The sequence below is a fragment of the Delphinus delphis genome, chromosome 18 (assembly GCF_949987515.2).
Source record: "Delphinus delphis chromosome 18, mDelDel1.2, whole genome shotgun sequence".
Taxonomy (NCBI): Eukaryota; Metazoa; Chordata; class Mammalia; order Artiodactyla; family Delphinidae; genus Delphinus; species Delphinus delphis.
This window is the reverse complement of record NC_082700.1, coordinates 2,734,386-2,757,740: the sequence shown is the minus strand read 5'-3', so window position 1 is coordinate 2,757,740 and position 23,355 is coordinate 2,734,386. Positions and strand designations below refer to the sequence as shown.

At 46.1% G+C, this 23,355-nt stretch overlaps 1 protein-coding gene across 1 annotated transcript in view; it reads right to left on the bottom strand.

Moving 5' to 3' along the window:
• The window catches only part of TNFRSF19 (TNF receptor superfamily member 19), an 87,093-nt gene that overhangs the window by 33,529 nt on the left and 30,209 nt on the right, over positions 1-23,355 (bottom strand). The window contains exons 4-5 of the mRNA XM_059995708.1: positions 18,986-19,164; positions 8,634-8,719 (exon numbers count right to left, since the gene is read on the bottom strand). Of these exons, the coding sequence (XP_059851691.1) occupies positions 8,634-8,719; positions 18,986-19,164 (265 nt within the window). The remainder of the gene's footprint in view (positions 1-8,633; positions 8,720-18,985; positions 19,165-23,355) is intronic.

The window sequence follows — 23,355 nt, the reverse complement described above, 5'->3', positions numbered from 1 at the left end:
TGGGTACACACACAAATCACTGTATCCTTTGTAAAAGTCTACAACCTAATGAAACAGGCCTGCTGGATTTTATGTTTTTTAAATAAACTGCACTTAATCTAACATGCATTTAATTTAGGGATGGCCTTTAACAAACCACACCCTGTTTCTTCGTGAGCAAATATTTAAACGAGTTCATTGACTTTAAATGTCTGGAAGAGACTGAAGATAAAGGCGGAGAAGCTAGATTTATGGCCGACTGGGTAACAATCAACCGCCCCGCTCGAAGGGCGGGACCAAAGCCTTCAGCGTCTCCAGACCAGGACTCTCCCACCTCCCGGACGGCAGCCAGCTGACCAGAGCTCTCAGAGCATCTCCAGACTCAGGGGCCACGGTCCACGGACCCAGCGGAGGCAGCTAAACTGCCCCTTCCTGTTCTTCTTCTTATGCGGGACCAAGTGAACGGCTTACAAATATCTGGCAATTTTGTATCGGGAGAAAAGAATGCACATAGAGCGCATGAGTGTAAGAAACATCTTTCTCTTGAAAGTTTTTGATTTTTATAACTTTAATGAAGCTAGGGCTAAGGAAAGATAAATACCCGAAACAGCTAAATAATCGTTCAAAGCAGCTGCAGTTACCGCGCACCTTTTTCTCTCTAAAGAGGCCAAGATGTTAAAACTGTCCTGCTACTTTTTCAATATCCTTGGAAAACGAGGAGTTTGCTACAATGAACTGTCAACCTATGTTTAGAAAACAGTTGTTTACCTCCAGAAGCAAATCTGCTTAAAAAACAAGTTAACCATTAGCAATGGAAATCATTTCAAAGAAATTACAGCAGTTTTTCTGTTTTCTGAAAAAGATTTCAACAAATGTGATGGGGTCTCCCCTCCCTTACCCTTTCTGGGTCCAGGGCAATAATGAAAACTGCAATGCCTGTCGTGAGTGGCATTAGAAAAGCCCAGGGGGGTCAGTCGTTGAGGTGGAATTGGTCCCTCTGCTCTACACTAAATGGCACAAAGTCACGGCGTGCTCGGCGCTCTGTGGCTGCCCCGTGGGGTCCTGCGTCCTCCCTGCTGGACGCACAGGCTGCCCTTGAGCTTCTCCCTGCGTCCATTTCTCTGCCTGTCTCAGCTGCTCCCCCACTTCCTGCCCTCTGCCAGGCTGGCTGGACCGACAGAGCGTCACCCACAGTAAAGCCTAGGTGGACCCCACAGGGGCTCACGAGGCGTCCTCAAGGCAGGACATTCGTGCCGGGACCCTGCAGGGAGCCCTGGTGGATTTCTGTCTCTTTGGTTCCCCCATAAGCAACCTTCCGTGACCACTGTTTTAGACGGTTTGTCAATAAAGTAAGGGAATCACATAATACTGAGAAAAAGAAAGGGAGGAAAAGCAGACAACTAGGGAAAGTGGAAGGAAGAGAGGAGAATGGTTCCCTAAACCAAAGAATAAAGAGTGACCAGCACGGGGAACCTGCTTCAGATGCCTGGGGAGGCTGTCCTGTAGCCCAGGCTGTTTTCTTTGATCTCATTGTTCTCCTATTCTCCACCCTGTTCTGTTTAACAGGAAAGACCCAAATCTTGAAGAAGCTGCCCTTCTCCACCATTCAGGAGGTCCAGGAGCCCCCATCTGTCCTGAAGCAGTCTGGAAGCCGGGCTCCACCAGCACACCCAGGGCACCAGACCCCCCGCCCGACACTTAGAGTCACAGCCTGAGGACCAGAGACTCCGTGAGCATCCTCTGTAAACTGAACCCTTAATTAGCACAGGGCGGCTTTGTGGGCCTGTCCTGCAGAGGATCCAGGAAGGACTCCAGGAAGTCAGGCCACTAAGTATTAGCAAGCCCAGGAGAAGAACTCTCTGTTGCAGAAACAGAAAACACACACAGATGCAATAACATCACATGGTGTTTCCAAAGCAAATGGATTCGCTATAACTCTTCTGGATTGCATGCATCTCTCTGCATCTCATTCTGTGTCACTCACTCTGATCAGATTCAGTGAGTGTTTTAGTCCCCGGTAGTATGAAGAGTCCTGGGTGCTGGCAGGATGGCAGGAACTGGCTTCTGAACCTCAGGGGTTCAGCTGAAACACAGATGGCAGCTGAGGTCGCCTGTGTTTCACCACAAGTAACTGGAAAACCCATACTGGCAGCGATTTCAGGACACTCCCCATTATTTCCTTTTAAATTGGTTTTCTTTAAAAGAGGTGTTTACCAGGCACTCTTACTTCAAAACAATTTAGCATTGCAGATCAAGAGAGAAAAACATCAGTGCCTTTGGACACACAAACACCTGTGGGCATCCATCCACCTGCCCACCTGTGGAAGGGCTCATGCACACGTGGACAGAGCAATGTGTGTGGCAGAGACAGCCCTGAAATCCAATCCACCTGAAGTCCAAAGCCCACGCCATACTCACTCGAAAATATCATTAATGTTTAGAATAGTACGTGAAAAAATATACATCTCAAGTGGAAAAAGGATACAAAATTCTATGTACAGCATCATTACACCTATTTTAAAAAAAGATCAGTAGTAGAGATAGAAGAAAATAAATGGAAGCCGTCAGAGGCTGCATTTTGTTTTGTGTGTGCTAATGCTGGAGATGTTTCGTTTACGATGTTCTCCCCTTTTTTTTTCTATTAAACTTTAAAAACTATCTTTAATGAACAAATAATTCTTTTAAAAGTTTACTCTGAAATTAGTTTTATTCGTTATTTACAAGACAGTTTGAGTTTCCTTTGGAAAACAATCAATCTTTCCTAATGTGATGTATTACTTACTGGTGCAGAGATCTGCGGGTTTTCTGAGAGTACTGAGTCATGTAAATTCCTAAACAGTTGCAGGTTAGCACAGCTCCTGACTTTCCTTCTCCCCCACCAGCGACTTATCTGATCGCTTATCTCTTGGGAATCACGTGGCTCGTTGAACAAAGCAAACATCTAGGTTAAACACCCTTAAATAAAAACCGCTTTGAATTTTTTCAAAACCATTTGTTCCAACTACAGTCCCAAATTAAGTAAACAGGTCTAAAAGAAATCACACCAAATCTGCATTTCTTATCAGGCCCGTGGCAGGACACAGTTCTAAAATTTCCTGGTGTTTTCCTCTATTTCTCCTAATGCTCTAAACAGCTGCACCTGATCAGGAGGTGAAGCTGTGATGAGGGGCAAAGCCTGAAGCAGGGGTTTCCACGTAAAGGTTGCCACTTATTTATCTGCGTCTACAGCGATGTCAACCAGACTTCCTCATGAATTAATGCTACAGGCAGACTAGCTGACGTTCACACGTCCATCGTTACTTTGTGGGGAGGAGAGCTTCAGGTCATGTTGGCCGGGCAGCGGGCATGAGGCCTTGCGCCATGGGACAGAGAGGAGAGCAGCCGGCCGGAGTAGGGACTCTTCGGCCAGCCGAGTAACCAAACGCAAAAGTCCACCGCAGCCCCTTTCTAGGTAACCTTCACTGCTCAGCCCCCAGTGCAGGGGGAGGACCAGCAAGGCAACATCACAGCCAGCTGCATCTGAGACCCTCCCCGAGTGGGGCAGTTCCCAGCCCCCGTACCCCGTGAAGGGTACACCTGGGGTGGGCGGGGCCGCAGGCACCATCGGGAAGAAGGCTGGTGTGCTTCTGGACGCGAGTCCGTTCAGTTCTATCTAAACTCGACCGACATGGCATGCTTAGCCCCATTTCCCAAGGAGAAGTGGAGGTTCAAAGTGGTGAGCTGACTTGCCCGACGCGACACCATCGGTCCAGGCGGAGCCTGGCCCCAGGCTGTGTCCTACACTCTGCTGCTGGTAGACGCCAAGCTTCCGAGGACTCCTTAAGACTGGGCCAATATAAAGAGTCAGGGGGGACAGAAATTTCCTTCTAGTTTTTTTTTTTAATATTTATTTTATTTATTTATTTTTAATTTTGGCTGCGTCGAGTCTTAGTTGCAGCGCGCGGGCTTCTCTAGTTGTGTCGCGTGGGCTCTGTACGTTGTGGCGCCCGGGCTTAGTTGCCCCGCGGCATGCGGGATCTTAGTTCCCCGACCAGGGATGGAACCCGCGTCCCCTGCATTGGAGGGGGGATTCTTTACCACCGGACCACCAGCGAAGTCCCTCCTAGTTTCTGAAATCAGTTTACAAGGAATACAGGTATGCCCTACAGGGAGAGAAACGCCTACTGAGACACTCTTGATGACAAATCGAAGCTGCAGAGAACAGATCTGTCATCTGATGGCTAACGTGTCCTCCATCTCCTGTCACCCCCTGTCCAGTTGAGCGGTGCGGCTTCCCACACTCACTGCTGGTCTTTGAACCACTGCCCCAGTCCCCCGGGCAGGCCCGCGGCCCTTTCTCCAGACAGCAATTTCTCCCACATGCTAGGAGGTGAGGCCGAGGCACCCAGGACGCACCGTGTGGTGGGAGGGGCAGGGAAGGAGCTGAGAGCTTGGAGCTCCTGCCCGCCCGGACACCGCACAGAGGATCACAGACACCGACCATCTCCTACTCACATCAGCCTTAGCGGGGGGGGGGGGGGCACCCCATTTTACAGACATGAAACCCAGCCCCCGGGGAGTTCAGTCACCCGTCACAGTTACACCAGCCAAGACAGGGACGGGCCTGGGTGGCCCTTCGGAGAGTGGACGGAAATATGGGAAGTCGTCAATCTTGTGCTTTCTGTTAAGTTTTCTCGTAATCTCGCGAAGCAAATCTTCGGTTTGCTTCAGGTATCATAAAAAAATGTCTTTACAGTCATTTAAAATTATTCTGGTGTTATTAACACAGACAGTCATCCTCTTTAAGGAATCCTTTGCTGCTTGCTGTAAGCTGTGCATTTGGGGTACAATTTAGGTATGTCTTGTGGCAGCAGGACCCCTACGGATATCACAGCAGAGGCAAACGAGGCCTCACCAGGACCACCAACTCCAGCGACCTCGGTGCTCCTGGGAAACCCACCGCTTAATCTAACCTAGTCCGTCCACTGTCTGGGATGAGACCCTCGGCCACCTGTGCCTGTCCAGCCTCCGCCGGCAGAGGGGCACCTCGTGCTTGCCGCACACACAGCCAGGAACGAGAGCGCCTCGCCGGACTCTGGACGCACAAGCCCGGCTTCTCGCCCACCTGCGCCCCGCCCAGCCCTGGTTACAGCACGGAGCCCTCGCCGCCACCAGAGGCCGACCCTTCTCTGGATCCTTCAACAAACCTGACGTGACATCATTCTTTTGTTCTCTCACATAGAACAGTCAGCCTCTCTCAACTGGACCTTCCCCTCAGCCTGCAAACAGGCAGATGTGTCTCCTGCCTGCGAACAACATAAAACAAAACCCCTGCCCTGCCTGCACCCTCCCGCGCGTCACCTTCAAGCCAGAGCTCTGGACCGAGTGGCCTACCGTCGGCTCTGCTGCTCTCCTTGCACAACCTCCTACATCACCGTCATCTGGCTTCTCTTTCCATCACTCCCTAAAATGGCCGCCAAAGACCTCCGGGGCCAAGTCCAAGGGCACTTCCCGCCTCGGCGACCCACCCCGCCCCTGCCCCAGCTTCCTCCTTCTCATCCTCCCCTGGCCGATCCTCAGGTCACAGCTGGAAAGTCACAGTCGGGGCAGCCCCCCTCCGGCTCCCGAGCCATCACCCATCACTTCTTCTTGAAGCCGCGCATCCTCCCAGGTGGGACTGATCCACCAGGTGCATCCAGGTGTGCGGCGCCTGAGTGACTCGACAGCTAGCCGCCTGCACCCTACGCTCCATGAAGGGAAGGGCTGGGTCTACGTGTGTCCCGTGGTGTGCACGCTCCCAGCAGGAACCCAAGTATTTGTTCAGCAGGTAAGTGGGAAAGGCTGCACCTCCCAGGACGACGGTGTTTACCTGCACCGATCGGATTCTCTCCTCCAGGAGCCTGACCAGGGAAGTACACACCCCAGCAGCCCGCTGAGAGTGCTGGGGGGGACGGGGGACTGAGGCAGAACCTGAAAAAGTAGCTGCGGGGAGCGTCCTGCTGCAGAGGCCACAGCCCCCAGACTCCAGGGCTGCCGCTGGGCCTGGGGAGGCCAGCCTCCCGCTGCCACGTGTGTCACTGAAACAAGCCCCATCGCTCCAGGTGGCTTGACAGGCGCCACCACCTTCGAGCTTAGAGTCTAAATAACACAGCAACTCCTCGGGGAAGATCACCGAAGGAGCAGTTTTTCGTGGTTGAGTGGAAAAGCCCGAAGTAGAAGAAATGAAAACATAAGGCGCCTTACATAATGTCCCCCGAAGACCTCAAGATCTCTTTTGAAGAGATTAGCTGCGTTCTGGAATTATTCCCAAGAACTGTGCCAAAGGCAGCAAACTTTCCTTCCAAGTGATAAGCATTAAGGCTCACGAAAGACCACCAGACAGTGGTTTCATAATTCCAAACGCTATCAGCTGTGGGTACTGCATTTCTGACTCTGAAAAATAATTTGTATTTCTTTGCTTTCTAAGAAGTCTCATATAGGGAGAAACATATCTATACACATAAGTTAAACTAGCCAATTTTCTTTTCAAATTATAACTTACGGCTCTACAAGACATGAAAGGCTAAATGTGAAGTCTACATTGACAGGCTAAGTTATGACGTCCGAGCTACGCCAGACCCCGAGGCAAAGGATTCCAGTGCCTCAGACTTAGACTAGATTACATGAAATTTAAACTCAATAAATTAAAGGGGAAAAAAACCCTCTAGGACTTTCCAACTCTAAATTGGGCAATACTGATTTCTTCCCTAAATCTTTTTATGGGCGTTTAGCAGGAAGGGCATAATCTTGGCCTTCTGGCCAAAATGATGGCTGAGCTGAGCCACGGGCCAGACTAGGTTGCGGCCACATTTTAACTGGCAAGGGGACGTGTCCTTTTATGGGCTGTGTAGCAAAAAGAGACTCTTTCAGTATCTCCCCTATGTTAGATGTTTAGAGTTTTTGTTAAGTGACAAACCTCAAAGCAAATAATACAGGAAAAAGTCAACATGGAGTGGATTACACCAGCCAACAGAGGACAGACTGGACAGCTGGGTTTTTCTAGCGAGACAGGAGGGCGTGGGGGGGAAGAACGCAGTATTTGGAGTTAGACCTGGGATTGAATATTGTCCCTGCCCATCACCAGCCAACAATGGGAAGTTATTAACCCTCTGGACCCAGTGTCCTCCATGACGAATGCGAGCTGATGAGGACATTGAGAAAATTAAGTAAAACAAATTGTGACCAATACATAACAGGTATTCAGTACTGCATCTGTTAATTGCAATGAGTTATTTGGCGAGCGTTGACCTATTACAAAGATGGGGAGTCAGGGTACGTTTCTATAACAGTTGGAAAGGGTCAAGTTCTTTGCCTTTCCGTCACTTCAAATGTAGAAAGTAATGTGCTTTGGCAAAGGACGTAATAGTAGGGACTGCAAAATGCCATGATGTTCTTGGAAACAAAAGTACCATGCGACCTTATCAAATAATGCAATGACTTTCAATGGATTAAAGGGGGCTTCTGTCACAAAAAGAAGCAAGAGGTCAGATCCCATGCATGGAAAATTATACCAGACTAATCCCTAAATAAACATCTGTATTACTCATGCTCCCCGAGAATGAAGAGCAACCCATGCAGGGATGGCGCCCTCCTCCAGCCTTCCTCCTGGACCTCGCTGCTCCCACAGCTCAGGAAGGCCCTGCTCAGCGGAGACAAGCCTGCCCTGAGCACACCTGGGGGCCGGGGTTGGGGGGCGCCTGCCCTCTGACTTCTCTCCTGGCCCCTCACCTGTGGGTTTTCATTGGCCAGATTTGTATTTAGGATTAAGAAGAGTGAGGAATCACTCTTTCCTATTCAAAATCAATGCAGGTTGATAACCTGAATCAAACGCCTTTTCCATCTAAGGAAAAAATATGGTCAAAAAGTTCAAGTAATGTTAATACAAAGAAGAAAAGGCACAATTTTCTCTTTACCAGCATGTAATGGGTTTTCTCTTTTTACTTATTTGTTAAATGAGAAAAGTGAAGGAGGGAATGAAATGAACTAGGATGCACACTCATTCGGCAGGTGATTGCCATTCCCTGAGGGGGATGTCTCCAGAAACGCCTGGGAGCCACCCCACGACAGTGTCTGGGGCCTAGGAAGAGCCCGGCACAAAGACACGACGCAGTAGGATGTGGACCTCCTAGTTAACTGGAGTTGCCTGAGTTATGATCTAGAATGAAAGATAAGAGTCTGGGGCTTCCCAGGTGGCGCAGTGGTTGAGGGTCCGCCTACCGATGCAGGGGACACGGGTTCGTGCCCCGGTCCGGGAAGATCCCACATGCTACGGAGCGGCTGGGTCCGTGAGCCGTGGCCGCTGAGCCTGCACGTCCGGAGCCTGTGCTCCGCGACGGGAGAGGCCACAGCAGTGAGAAGCCCGCGTACCGCAAAAAAAAAACAACAAAAAAAAGATAAGAGTCTGAATGGGACATGGCAGCAGCAACGCCTCTGTGCTTCACCCGAGATTCTAATCAATGGATGCAGTTTGCTGACTGAGACGCACAACAAAAGGGCTTTCTGTCCTGCTGGACTCCCGATAAAAGGCCACGCACTCTAAGCCCCGCAGTAGAGAGAGATTTTGTTCCATTTGTCCACTGAAGAAAGGTTTTTAAAAAGGCCCAGAGCCCCTCCGCTCTTTGTATGGCGTTACTCACAGTGTGGCTCGTAGGGGGGCGGCGGGTCTCCACAAGGCACACACTCCATGTCTTGAAAACCAACAAGTTTGGTCTTCCTGTAAAATCTAGAAGAGAAAGGGAAATAATCCTTGTTAGCATTTTCATCTAAGCTCACAGTTGCAGCAAACAGACTTATGCGATAAATTACTGGCAGTCTCCATTACCAGTTCTAGCGTTTCAAAAAAGGTTCTCAAAGGCTTAACTATAACAGCAGACAGACGCATCCTTAGAAAGGTCTCTGAGCATGCAATGAACGCTTAAGAAGTAACAATTCACTAAATGTAACTTTGTAGGTTCTACTCAGCCCCACTTTTCGTACGCTGAGGTGGGGTGCCCGTGAGGGCGTATGAAATCTGGACATTTCTATTGTCATTTAAATGACAAAATGCCTTGTGAAGTGCTAGTTTTTAACCTTTGAAATTCGAAGGCCAAAAATGCTAAGCAAACCATAAAACCATTGGAAAAATGCAGGCAGATACTGATACAATCGTGATAAAAGGGGGCATGTTTCTAGGCATGACAAGAAACCCAGGAGCCAGGACAATAGAGATTAACAGCTTTGAGCGCACACACACACACACACACACACACACAAATACTAGAGGCATCTGAAGAGCAAAAACAAAGCATCATCAACATAGTGGGCAAGAGAAAATTGGAAAATAGTTCTAGTCATGGTATTGTCTATAACTTAAGACTATAAGATAAAACTTAAAAATCATTATGGTGAAGTGAACAAGGCAACTGAAAAACAGGCAAAAACACTATTCCCAAAAGAAGAACATTTCATAATTTTAAAACTTCACAATTAAAACTAAAAAGATGATGCAATTAAATTTTAAAAATTAACAGTAAAATGTTTAACCTCATTACTAACAAGTAAGTGCAAATTGCAGTGAAGATATACCATTTTCACTTAGAAAATCGGGACAGTGTTGGCGTGAGCCTAGGTAAATAGGCACTTGTGTTTATTGTCAGTGGGCATATAAATTGACACTTTAGGAGGGCAATTAGCTGTAGGCCATCAGAACTCAATAGAATAGTTTACATTCTACCCAGTAATTTCATTTTTTGAAATTTATCTTCAAAAAATAATCAAGTGGGTGAAGCTGGATGTAAAGAGTGTAACCACCGCATTGCTCATAAAAGAAAAAAAGCCAATGAGGCACAGTCCCATACCCAAAGCAGACATGACCAGCCATGGTAGACACAAGGCTGTGGAATACAAAGGGGCCTTTAGAAACCATGATGCAGATCTACATATCTATTTTTTTTAATTCATGAAATATCATTAAGTGGAAAAGAAAGAACTGTGAATTATATAATGCCATTTTGCACAGACACACGCTTTTGTATAGATTCTTTCAGATCATTTATTTACCAATGCAGCTAAGAACAATTTTTGTGCATATATTTGCATTGTAAACAGTTTGGAAGGATATTCTATGCCACATATTAACTGATTATTTCTAGATGGTGGGAATTCAAGTGATTTTACATGTATGTATATCTTCCAACTTTTTCATGATGAAAATAGTGACATGGAGAATAAATTACAGATCACGTTCATAAAGACAGGTAGATGCAATTATTTTGTGGAATTGATAACGTAGTAGCAAATCTGTGTGATCTGTGGTTGAAGCAAAATTTGCATTTGAAACTAGATAATTAGACCAAATGTCCAGACACACCCAGCACTTGCTCAACCTTCCATTTTCATCTGACTGTGAAAATCTGTTTAAATGATTGTAATATGGTGACTTTCCACCAGAATTTATAAAAAATATTTATTTTGGAATTTATAAAGTAAAAGTTAAAGAACAAAGTTGGAGGATTCACACTTTCTGATATCAAAACATATTACGAACTCCCAATTATCAATCCTGGCATAAATGCAGACGTACAGACCAATGGAACAGAACAGAGAGACCAGAAATGAACCCTCACACATATGGTCAAATGCTTTTTGACAAGGGTGCCAAGACCACTTAATGGCTATGGGACAGTCTCTTCAACAAAAGGTGCTGCAAAAACTGGATATCCACGTGCAAAAGAATGAAGTTGGATCCTGATCTTTCACCATATACAAAAATTAATTCAAAATTAATTAAACATAAGACCCCAAACTACAAAACTCCTAGAAGAAAATATAGGAGAAGTTTCATGACATGGACTCTGGCAATGATTTCTTGGATATGACATCAAAAGGCAACCAGAAGGCATATAATAAATAGGCAACAAAAGCAAAAATAGACAAGAGGGAATATATTAAACTTAAAACTTTTGTGCATCAAAGGATACTATCAATGTATACTTATTCCCAAACTCACGGAGTTGTATACAATAAATATGTATAGCTTTGTCAATCATACCTCAACAAAGTGGTTAAAAAAATGTCACAACCAAAAAAAAAAAAAGTTTTAAATTATAGTAATAATAGTTTCTTTGGTGGTTAAAAAAAAAAAGATACAATGAAAACAGTGAAAAGGCAACCTACCCCTGTGGGAAAAAATATTTGCAAATCACATATATGATAAGGGGTCAATATTCAGAATATATAAGGAACTCCTACAACTCAACAACAAAAATCAAATAACCTGATTTAAAAATGGGCAGAGGACTTGAATATTTCTCCAAAGAGGATATATAAATGGTAAGCAAGCACATGAAAAGACGGTTAACATCACTAATCATCAGGGAAATGCAAATCAAAACCGCAGTGAGTTATCACCTCAAACTCATTAGGATGGCTGCTATTAAAAAAAAAGTGTTGGTGAGAATGTGGAGAAACTGGAACCCCTGTGCACTACTGGCAGGAATATTAAATGGAGCAACTGCTATGGCAAATGGTATGGAGTTTTCTTAGAAAATTAAAAATAAAACTAGCATAAGATCCAGAAATTCCACTTCTGGGTATATACCCAAAAACATTTTTTTAAATTCTTTTTCTTATTCATTTATTTATTTTTTTGGCGGTGTTTGGTCTTTGTTGCTGCACGTGGGCTTTCTCTAGTTGCGGCAAGCGGTGGCTACTCTTTGCTGCGGTGTACAGGCTTCTCATTGCAGTGGCTTCTCTTGTTGCAGAGCACGGGCTCTAGGCGCACAGGCTTCAGTAGTTGTGGCACGCGGGCTTTAGTAGCTGTGGCTTGCAGGCTCTAGAGTGCAGGCTCAGTAGTTGTGGCACACGGGCTTAGTTGCTCCACGGCATGTGGGATCTTCCCTGACCAGGGCTCGAACCTGTGTCCCCTGCATTGGCAGGCGGATTCTTAACCACTGCTCCACCAGGGAAGGCCTAGCCAAAAGAATTGAAACCAAGATCTTGCTGAAGAGACTGTCTTTTCTCCATTGTATGTTCTTGCCTCCTTTGTCGTAGATTAACTGACCATAGGTGCACGGGTTTATTTCTGGGCTCTCTGTTCTGTTCCATTGATCCATATGTCTGTTTTTCTGCCAATACCATGCTGTTTTGATTACTGCAGCTTTGTAGTACAGTCTGAAATCTGGGAGGGTTATGTCTCCAGCTTTGTCCGTTTTCCTCAGGATTGCTTTGGCAATTCTGGGTCTTTTGTGGCTCCATATAAATTTTAGGATTTTTTGTTCTAGTCCTGTGAAAAATGTCATGGGTAATTTGATAGGAATCACAATAAATCTGTAGATTGCTTTGGGTAGTATGGCCATTTTGACAAAATTAATTCTTCCAATCTAAGAGCATGGGATATCTTTCCATTTCTTTAAATAGTCTTCAATTTCCTTTATCAATGTTTTCTAGTTCTCAGTGTATAAGTCTTTCACCTCCTTGGTCAGGTTTACTCCTAGGTTTTTTTTTTTTTTGGACATGATTTTAAAAGGAATATTTTTAAACTTTCTCTTTCTGATATTTCATTGTTAGTCTAAAGAAATGCAACAGATTTCTGTAGGTTAATCTCGTATCCTGCTACCTTGAGGAATTTGTTTATCAGTTCTAATAGTGTTGTGTGGAGTCTTTAGTGTTTTCTACATAGAGAATCATGTCATCTGCGTATAATGACAACGTGAATATACACTACTGAACTGTACACTTAAAAAATGGTTAAGGGGCTTCCCTGGTGGCGCAGTGGTTGAGAATCTGCCTGCCAACGCAGGGGACACGGGGTTCGAGCCCTGGTCTGGGAAGATCCCACATGCCGCAGAGCAACTAGGCCTGTGAGCCACAACTACTGAGCCTGCGCACCTGGAGCTTGTGCTCCGCAACAGGAGAGGCCGCGACAGTGAGAGGCCCGCGCACCGCGATGAAGAGTGGCCCCCGCTCGCTGCAACTAGAGAAAGCCCTTACACAGAAACGAAGACCCAACACAGCCAAAAATTAATTAATTAATTAAAAAAAAATGGTTAAGATGGTAAATTTTATGTTACATTTTTTTACCACACCTAAAAAATGCATTAAAAAATCTAAAAATAGGTAAAAAACCATACGACAATATAAGGGCGCTTTCTTAGATGTACTTCTTGCTAAACATTGTAATATACGCAGACTAATTCTCTTTATCTCAGACAGAAAACATGCCAAATTATAAGTTGATTAAATTAAATATTGAGATAGTCTAATATAGTTTTTAAACAGAAAAACTCTTTCTATGTAAATAAGCTAAACAAGTGCTGGGAATCAAATGTGGACATTATTGAACTTTTTTTTTTTTTTTTTTTGCGGTATGTGGGCCTCTCACTGTTGCAGCCTCTCCCGTTGCGGAGCACAGGCTCCGGACGCGCAGGTCCAGCGGCCATGGCTCATGGGCCCAGCCGCTCCGCAGCATGTGGGACCCTCCCGGACCGGCACACGAACCCGTGTCCCCTGCATCGGCAGGCGGACTCTCAACCACTGCGCCACCAGGGAGGCCCCTGAACATTTTTAAAATAATGAATTCTATTTGTGACAAAACAGTTTGGAGGTCTGAGCTCTCCCTGAAATTGAACAAAATATATTTGCCAAAAATATAATTATTAAAATATGTGATCAGTTTGGGGGCTGTAACACAAATGAGGCTAGCAGGTGAGAAAATCCCATGTTTTCAATGACCATTAAGTCTAACTAGAAACCCTAACGAGATAGGAGGTTGGATGGGCCTGCCTTGTTGCCACTGCTCACAGGAGAGGCGATACTTGGGCATGATGCTCATAGCAGCTATCAGCAGCGGTACAGAGATTATCCAAAAGCATTCAGGACCTGCTATGCCAGCTTCCTGATTACAATGGCTGGACGGCAGAATCTAAGATGTTTTTTAACTGCTACGAAATTTTCAAAGCCATCAACCGACTCTCACGTTTTCCACTTAGTACAAATGAGATTAAGGTCTGAATCCTAAAGCACAGAATAATTACTGAATCACCAATTATGTATTAACGATCAAAGACATTTTTTTTAATTTTTAAAAAGTCTCCTTAAAATTATCATCCAATTTGAAGATGAAGATACAGAAATTAGAGTTTTAAGATGTGACAAAAGATTAAGTGGGTAAAGAAATCTATAAATCTTTAAAAATTATTCTTCTCTCTATTTTGTTTAGATTGCCAAGGTTTGGGGGACATAGATATATTTGCAACTCTGCTCCTGACCAAATGAGACAGGACACAAATTTTTAAAAATTAAATAAGACAAAAGAGAACAGAGACATATACACGGTGTCTGGTTAAACTGCTTTTTATCGTTGAACTTTAAATTTTACTCCGTGCTTTCAGCTAATGCAAAGAGACAAAAGGAAACCACACTGAATTTTATCTAATTTACTGTCTGATGAGATGCAGCATATAAATACATCTATCCACCCAAAATATTCCCCAACACTGAATGTGAAGAGGCGTTTTTAATTGAGCTGAACCCAAATAATACAACTTAGTCTAATGAACACCAGCTTGATAACTGCTATTTTAAGAAAGCCTGGTTGCAGACACTAACTCTTCCACCAATGAACGCTTTTCTGCAGGGGGATGACAGACCCCAGTCCAGCCCTGGTTTCAGAACGATCTCCCTTAATACAGGTTTGAATGCAGCTGCCACGTCCTGTGTGTGACATCGGGTCCCATTTCCTGCAGCGCGTCTGCCGGGGGCGGGTGACAATTCTGCCCTCTCCTACACACCCGTGGGCTCCGTGTTTGTGCTGGAGGGTCAGCCCCCTGTTCACAGTTCTCGGCAGCCAAAGCGATGGCCCCAGTGACACTGAGAAGATGCTACTGAAAAGATGACCGTCAGGGGAAGAGCCTGGTGTTGCCTGGGGCGCTCGGGATGGGCAAGGGTTGCCAAGTGCCACTGTAAGCAGAAGGACGGAGGACGGACCAGGCGGTTGGGGAGCAGGGCTGACGGGGGTTGGGGGGGGAGTGGGTACAGAACCGGCAGAGGCCATCCTCAGGGGCAGCGAAACAGGACTCGAGCAAGTCATTCATCCGCTCCAAGGATGGACTTCCTCCTTTGTAAGGAGGGGGTGATGTTAATCCCTAGTGTTAACCATCCCGGTTACTAAAAGCAGCAAAGAACTGGCAGGGGCTGGGTTACTCTTCCAGGGCGGGGCCCCAGGTCCCCTCGGCAGAGAAGGGAAGGGGGCGTGGGCCAGAACAGGGGCTGGAGGCCCTTTGGCCACTTTCAGCAAAGCTTTCACTGGCCCCCAATAACATTAATTGGTAACAATGTCAATGATTTATCTAGTGCTTACTGTGTACTAGGCGCTCTGCTAGGCGCTCGACGTGAGCTATGTTCTTAATCCTTCTGACAATTCTGTAGGCTGGTATTATTATTAGATGATATTTTTATAGGTGAGAAGAATCAATGTCAGAGAAATTAAGTAACTGGCCGAAAGCTGTTGACCATATTTGGGAACGAGGGCACTGAATTTCCCTAATTGGTCAAACTGTAGCACAGAGGACAGACTTTCCACACCGGTGTCCGGTGGGGGGCTGGGCCTTTGGGCAGCAGAAAATCCTGATCTGAGTGAGGCCTCGGCCGCAGAGGGCAGGCGTCACACCAGGAATAAACCTGCCCACCTTATGCCTGACCTTGGCATTTTTCTGGAGGCAATATGCAATTTATTTATTTTCTTTCTGCCTCCATTTTCCTGTCTGTCAAACGGGTGTCAACTATTTTCCTCTTTCACAAAAATACAGTCAAGCTGGGTGAGCACTTTGAAAACACCCTGGAAGACCTGGAAGAGTAGAAGTCACTCTGTAATTGCTGCCTGCCTCACACCTTCATGCTTGCTTAGAAAGGATGTAATTTTAAACTAATCATATAACTAAACTACGAAACACCATTCAAATGTCTACTCGTTTCTAACCTTCCCACATCTAAGCATCTATTTACAGAATGAGCAAACACCGTGACACTAAAGCACTGGGCTCAGGTGACAACACGTTTGGTGAAGCACGAGGAAGCACATTTGGCGGGGACTCCCTCTCACGCTCCAGCAGCCCACGCCTGGGTTCCCCCTTGTAAAAACCGAGTCCTGGGTCTCTGGGCACTGCCCAGCTCAGCCTGGCATCCCCCGTGGACCCCTCCTCTCCCTGACGCCCCATCCTCTTCCCCGGCGAGAGGGCAGAGGAGTCAAGACCCGGTTCCGTCAGAACAGGAGCAGAGAGGTATCGGGGGCCCAGTGTCTGTCCTTCCATCAGATTTGCACAAGCTCAAGACGCTGGGGAATAATATTCACAGCTCTCAGTGTCTTCTGAGATTACAGGCCACTGCTTTCTAAACACATAACAGATCACTGAGATACACTTCACATACCACGCAATCTACCCCTTTAAAGTATTCAAGTAAATGGTCTCTAGTGCACTCAGGGGGCTGTGTCAACATCAGCTCAGTCACTTTTAGAACATTTTCATCGGGAAGAAAAGAAACTCTGTACCCTTTGGCAATCACTCCCCCTTCTTCTCAACCCTTCCCAACCACCAGCCCTAGACAACCACTAATTTACTTTGTGTTCTTTAGATCTGCCCATTCCGGACGTTTCACACCAATGGACTCCTACAATACGTGTTCTTTTGTGACTGGCTTCTTTCATTTAGCATAATGTTTTCTAGGTTTCTCCATGTTGTCATATGTAGCAGTAATTCATTCCTTTTTACCGCTGAATAATATTCCATTGCTAGATACACTCCATTTTGCTTATCCATTCCTCAGCTGATGAACATTTGGGTCATTTCTACTTTCTGGCTCTCATGTATAAGGCTGCTATGGACATCTGTGGACAAGTCTTCGTGTGGACATGTTTTCAGTTCCCTTGGTTACACGCTCAGGAGCAGAAGTGCTGGGTCGCATGGTAACTCTACGTGCAACTTTCTGAGGAAACGCCGTACTGTTTTCCGAAGTGGCTGCACAATTTTACGTTCCCAGTTTCTCCACATCCTCACCAACACCTGTTACTGCCTGTCTTTTGGTTATAACCATCCTGGTGGGTGTGAAGTATGTGGGTCTTTTTTTTTCTTTTTTTGCGTTTGCTGATGACTAATTGACGTTGTGTATCTTTTCATGAGCTCACTGGTCATTTGTGTCTCTTCTTTGGAGAAATGTCTATTCAAATCCTTTGCCCGTATTTTAATTGGGTTATTTGTCTTTTTGTTATTGAGTTGTAAGAGTTCTTTATATGTGCTAGATAAGATAGTCCCTTATCACATATATGAGTTACGAATAGCTCCTTTAATTCTGGGGGTTGTTGTTTCAATTTCTTGATGGTATCCTGTGAAGCACAAAAGGCTTTAATTTTGATGAAGTCAAATATAGCTATTTTTTCTTTGGTCACTTGTGCTGCTGGTGTAAGACCACTACTTTCTGCATCTGTTTGGGTTCTGAGTCTTCGCATAAGAACTTGCTTGACCCATGAGGCTATTCCCTGCCCTGTTTCTGGCCTTCAGCCCCAGAGCTTTATCTGCCCTCTGGCTTCACTAAAAGCCCCAGAGCGGGCACCCAGCATCTGTCAAATCCCTGCTCCCGGGGGCATGAGCCGGCGGAGTGCAGTCAGCGTCCTCCGTCTGCACTGACTTGGAGCGTGGATTCTGGTGGCAGAGTCCAAGCCACACTGCGCACCGCCTGCGCCATCTCGCCTGAATAACCTTAATGATAAGGCTCACCTTCTTCGTTTTTAAAACACTGTGAACGTCACAGACAATAATTCACGTAAACTGCTTAGCCACTACGTAATACAGTTTGCTGCTCCCGTCACGCTGCCGGCCCTGGTTGCTTTACTTCTGCAATAAAGCCTGGGTTCCAGGAAAGCTCCGGGAATCCTCATCTCTCCTCTGGCTCCACTAGATACTAATTAGGTCCTCCTGATGCTCACTTTGTCCCCTCCCCTCCTTACTTCCTGCAGCAATGCCTCGTCCCTAATAGACCACCACACTGGCCCCACCGAGTCCCGGGCTTCATCAGGACTCTGGCTTCCAGCTGCCTGTTTTATCTGGCATGTCCGGTTAACCGTTACCTAGAAGCACTTAAAATGTTAAAGTTCCTCCTCCTGGGCTTTGTCTCCCCACCTGGCCCAGGTGTGGTCCCCTTGCTGTCCACGGCCTGGGTTCCTTTTCAACGTGCCCATTTCAGGTCTCCACCGGTACAGCTGCATCCCCCCGGCTCTCACTGCCTCTCCCTCTTCTCCGCTCTCCCTCCTCCTGTGGCTGCCTCGGCCTCTCGGCAGTTTCTGAGATACACCAGGCCGTGTCCACCCCAGGGTCTGTGTCCAGAGACAGCTCACCTTTCCAGCATCGCCCATCCTGATGACCCACCTTGATCCTGCAACCTGCATCCCCTGCGTCCCCCAGGGGCATGCCCAACGCCCTGAGCTGCTTGCGATTTTCTTTTTTTCCATAGCAATCATATCTTCCACCTTTTTGTATAACTTATCATTTACTGTGTAGGTATTTGTCAAATCTTATTAGGATGTCAGCTGCCTGTGGGTGGGGATCTCTGTCTCCCTCCCCAAAGTGATGCCTTACAAAATACGACTGGATGGCGGTGTTTGCATTTCTCCGATCATGTTGAGGATGGACATCTTTGTATGGTCACAGGCCACACACGTGCCTCTTTTGTGAACTGTCTAGTTTTTTCTTTCGTCCCTTTGTCCATGTTTTCTGTTTTATCGATCTGCAGGAGCTCTGAGGATTTTCGGGACACGGAGCCTCGGTCACCACGCTTATCCATTGCATTCTAACCACGCCTGTCGCCGTGCAGGGCACACAGGAGGCCCAGAGACTAGAAGAGCCACGAACCTCGGCAAGTGTGCAGGTTAATATCAGCGGGCATCTGCACTTGGAAGGGAACCAGAGAAAAGCCTGTTCAGACTAACTGACTCATTACGCGGGAAGGACGGGCCACATACCCGGGCAGGCAGTCCCCACAGATGGCGTCGCGGGTGGCAGAGCAGTTGGCCTTCTGGAGGCGGCTCAGCAGGGCGCAGTCCAGGCACGGCTTGCACTTCTGAAAGCCCCAGTCCTCCTTGAACCTGTGCGGCCAGCACCTCACACACTGGGCATCCTCCCCGTAGCCAAAGCCACATTCCTGCGGGGATGAACAGGCAAGAGACAGCTATTCAGACCCCGCGAGCGTGACAAAGGGGGACGAGGAGACGGCGGAGAACTGGGCTGGTGACTACCCAGCGCCCGCCTCTCTGGACACAAAGGCCGCTCTTTCAGCGAGTTCCAATGTGTCTCCCCCTGCTAATAATCTCTCTTACGACCTAAGTATACTTACTCATCCACTTTATTCCAGGAGCACGAGCATTTGAATAAGAAAGGCTCTCCCCCTCCCCCGCCTCCCCCGCTGCTGCGGCATTACCGCCAGCTGAGGGCAGAATTACGGTACTTTCTTCAACTCAGCTGGTCATCTGAGTGCTCAGAAGCTAGAGTCGGGGAAATATGTAGACACCTAGTCACTTAACAAGGCAGAAAGTAAGTGCTGTGATAAGTAACAGAACACAAGGACAGCTGCGTACGAAACGTCAGAAGCTTACAATACCCTTAGAGAAACTTGGAATGGTTAGCTGTTTATTACTGTCTGAGAGAGGGAAGATGCTTACACAACGCTTATAAGAACACTAAATCCTTGTTTGGATCAAACCCTGGGATACTAAAGGTCTCAAGCATCTCTAGATTTGGCCATCAGAACCCAGAACTGCTTTCCAAGGATGGGCTTCACAGACGGCTCTTTGACCTGCATATGAGTTCCAGCACTAAGTCAATCACAGCGTGTCATATGATGCCGTTATAAATGCAGTCACAAAAAGAACGCCATAGACCAGTGATCATGATAGTTTAAAAAATAAGTTACAAAACAGAATGAGAAACAGGATCCCATTTCTTACAACAACGTTAATAGTAAGTGCTAACATTTATCGGGGGCTTCCCCTATGCCAGGATCTCATTAATTCCTCCTCCCCCACAATGAGGAAAGCGCTTCCCATGCTCCGATTTCCTGGATGGGAGTATGGGGTTTCCCAGAAGGCATGCACCTTAACCAAAGAGACATTGCTAATGTCAGAACCAGGATCTGAACCTACACGGTTTTTAAATTAATTAATTAATTTATTTATTTATTATATAGCGCTTTACAATTTTCAAAAGTTTCACACACATGATTTCATATAATCCCATAATAATGCTTTTTAAAAAATCCTCTATCCCTATATTGCCCCTCTCCCTCCCTCTCCCCACTGGTAACCACTAGTTTATTCTCTTTTATCTGTGAGTCTGCTTCTTTTTTGTTTTACTCACTAGTTTGTTGTATTTTTTAGATTCCACATATAAGTGATATCATACAGTATTTGTCTTTCTCTGTCTGACTTCACTTAGCACATTGCCCTCCAAGTCCTTCCATGTTGCCACAAATGGCAAAATTTCTTTCTTGTTTACGGCTGAGTAATATTCCATTGCATATACGTACCACATCTCCTTTATCCATTCATCTGTGGATGGGCACTTAGGTTGCTTCCATACCTTGGCTATTGTAAATAGTGCTGCTATGAACACTGAGTGCACGTATCTTTTCAAATTAGTGTTTTTGTTTTTTTCAGATGTATACCTAGGAGCGGAATTGCTGAGTCATATGGTACGAACCTACGTGGTTTAATTCCAGAACCAGACTTCATACCACTACATTCTGGGACTTTCAGGCACTTTATGTGACATATACACAGGAAGATGTCTGAAAGATTACATATCAAATGTTAACATGGTTATCTGCACTATGTGATGGTTTCTATAGAACGCTGGCCATTAAAAAGAAAATCAGACAGCAGCTCTCGAGCTGCAAACAGAGCCCCACGTGGAGGGCATGCTGGGAGCCCACACACAGCCAGAGGGGCAGCGGGGGGGGGGGGGAGCGGGCAGGGCTCCCAATCACACCTCAGCTTCCTCATTGGGAACCACGGAAGCCAGAACACAGATCCAGAGAGGTCAGAATTCTCGCTTCTCCATAAAATTTATATATTTAACTTCTTCATCCATATTTTTATACAAAGTCAACTAAGCAGTACTTATTGGCTGAAAATTAAATCAAAACCAACACACACACACACACAAAGATACAAATGAACTTATTTACAAAACAGAAATAGACTCATAGACAAATGTATGGTTACCAAAGGGGAAGGGTGGGTGGAGGGAGGGATAAATTAGGAGGTTAGGGTTAACATATACACACTACTATATATAAAATACGTAATCAATAAAGACCTACTGTATAGCACAGGGAACTCTAGTCAATATCTTGTAATAACCTGTAAGGGAAAAGAATCTGAAAGAGTATATATACATATATATATATACACATATATATGTATGTGTATTATGTATAAACTGAATCACTTTGCTGTACACCTGAAGCTAACACGACATTGTAAATCAACTATACTTCAATTAAAAAACAAAAACACAAAGAATAGTATTCCCTGTACGCAGTAAGCCACTCAATAAAGGATATTAGCAACGATACTTCAATCCAGACCTCACTAATGAACTCACTCACATTTGGGAGGGGCTATCCCTTCCTTTCCCCCTTCAATTCCTCTGCCAGTCTTTCAAATGTGTGTCTTGAACAAGCACAGCAAAGAGCAGGGGAGAAAAACAAAGCAGAAGGTCAGCACCTTCCTAACCCTGAGGGCTCCAGCTAGACAATGTTCTGAACCAAAGGCACAGACAGAAGCAGGGGGGAAAAGTTTTAAATACTAATTCACAAATTAGAATTTCTTTAGAACTGTTAACAGGGATTATCTTTTTTTTGGGGGGGGTAGTGGAATTATGAGGTGTTTTCAGTTTTTATACTTCTGTAATGATTTGATTTTCGTGCAGGAAGCATCTCTAGTAATCAGGAAGACAATACAGACACACACTGAGAAAGAATTTCTTAGGATGTGTACTTGGTCTTGGCGGGAAGGAGACCACTGCTATTTTGGGGGGCTGTGCACAGCAGTGGGATCTGCACCAGGACAGTGTTAGCTGCTGAGAGAGCCCCAGGCATCCGAAGGCTTTCTTTAGGCACAGAAGGGAGCCTCCCACCCCGAGTCCCAGGATCAAAGCGTGTGCACATGACATCCGGGGCAGGACCTCCTCACTCAGGCTGGGCATATCCCTCAAAGTTCCTGCGGCAGCGATTTCAACATCACGCTTTGATCCAGGCAGCTGGGACTGTAAGGGTCTCATATACAGGTTAACACACAACAGAGAAGGAAAGAAAAAGGGAGGGAGAGGAAGATAGGAAAACAAAGGGAAAGAGGTAGGCGTCTATGAACTGGTAGCAAACGTCAGAAATGTTGCTCTTCAAGCCAGGCTGATACAGGGGGAAAGTGTATATTTTCCTGCATTGGAGCAAAAGACACATCGGCCACTTGCCAGCTAAGTTATCTTGGGAACTCTCTGACCCTCAGACTCTTCATCTGTGAGATGGGATAACAATGCAGGCCCTACAGGGTTACTCTGAGGAATAAAAGGGAAAACATATGAAGCCTCTAAACTCTAAATCAAGCACAGGTGTCCGTAAACAAATGCTATCCATGGCCATTACTGTTTCGGATTCTCTACAGCCCAACAGACCGATTTTCTTGATTCCAGTATAACAAAGCTTCACTGGGGAATAAAGGGATCTGCAGACCCCAATTTTTTCTAGGCTACTTCAAACATCACTTTCCATCTAAAACATTTTTATTGAATAAAAATTTTTCTAAATCGAATCCCAAGTACCTCCTTTTTTTAAAAATATTTTTTTTTTTTTTGCAGTACGCGGGCCTCTCACTATCGCGGCCTCTCCCGTTGCGAAGCACAGGCTCCGGACGCGCAGGCTCAGCGGCCATGGCTCACGGGCCCAGCCGCTCGGCGGCATGTGGGATCCTCCCGGACCGGGGCACGAACCCGTGTCCCCTACATCGGCAGGCGGACTCTCAACCACTGCGCCACCAGGGAAGCCCCCAAGTACCTCCTTTTGAAAATGGGTACATAAGACAGAATTTAACCTTTCCTGGTTGAATCCACTACTGCGTTGCGCCGTCATACAAAGAACTAGGCAGTCCTGGGCCTGCGGGGCCGCTCTGCTGCTCTAGCGCCCCTGCCGCGTGGTCAGCGGGCCTCCCTCCCTCCTGCCGAGCCCCGCTGTCTATAGCCACTCACTTCCCCTCTCCAGTCCTGAGAAACTAGAGAAATGACCTGACTAGAAATGAACTTGAAAGAATATACACAGGTGTACTGACAGTTCCACCTCTTT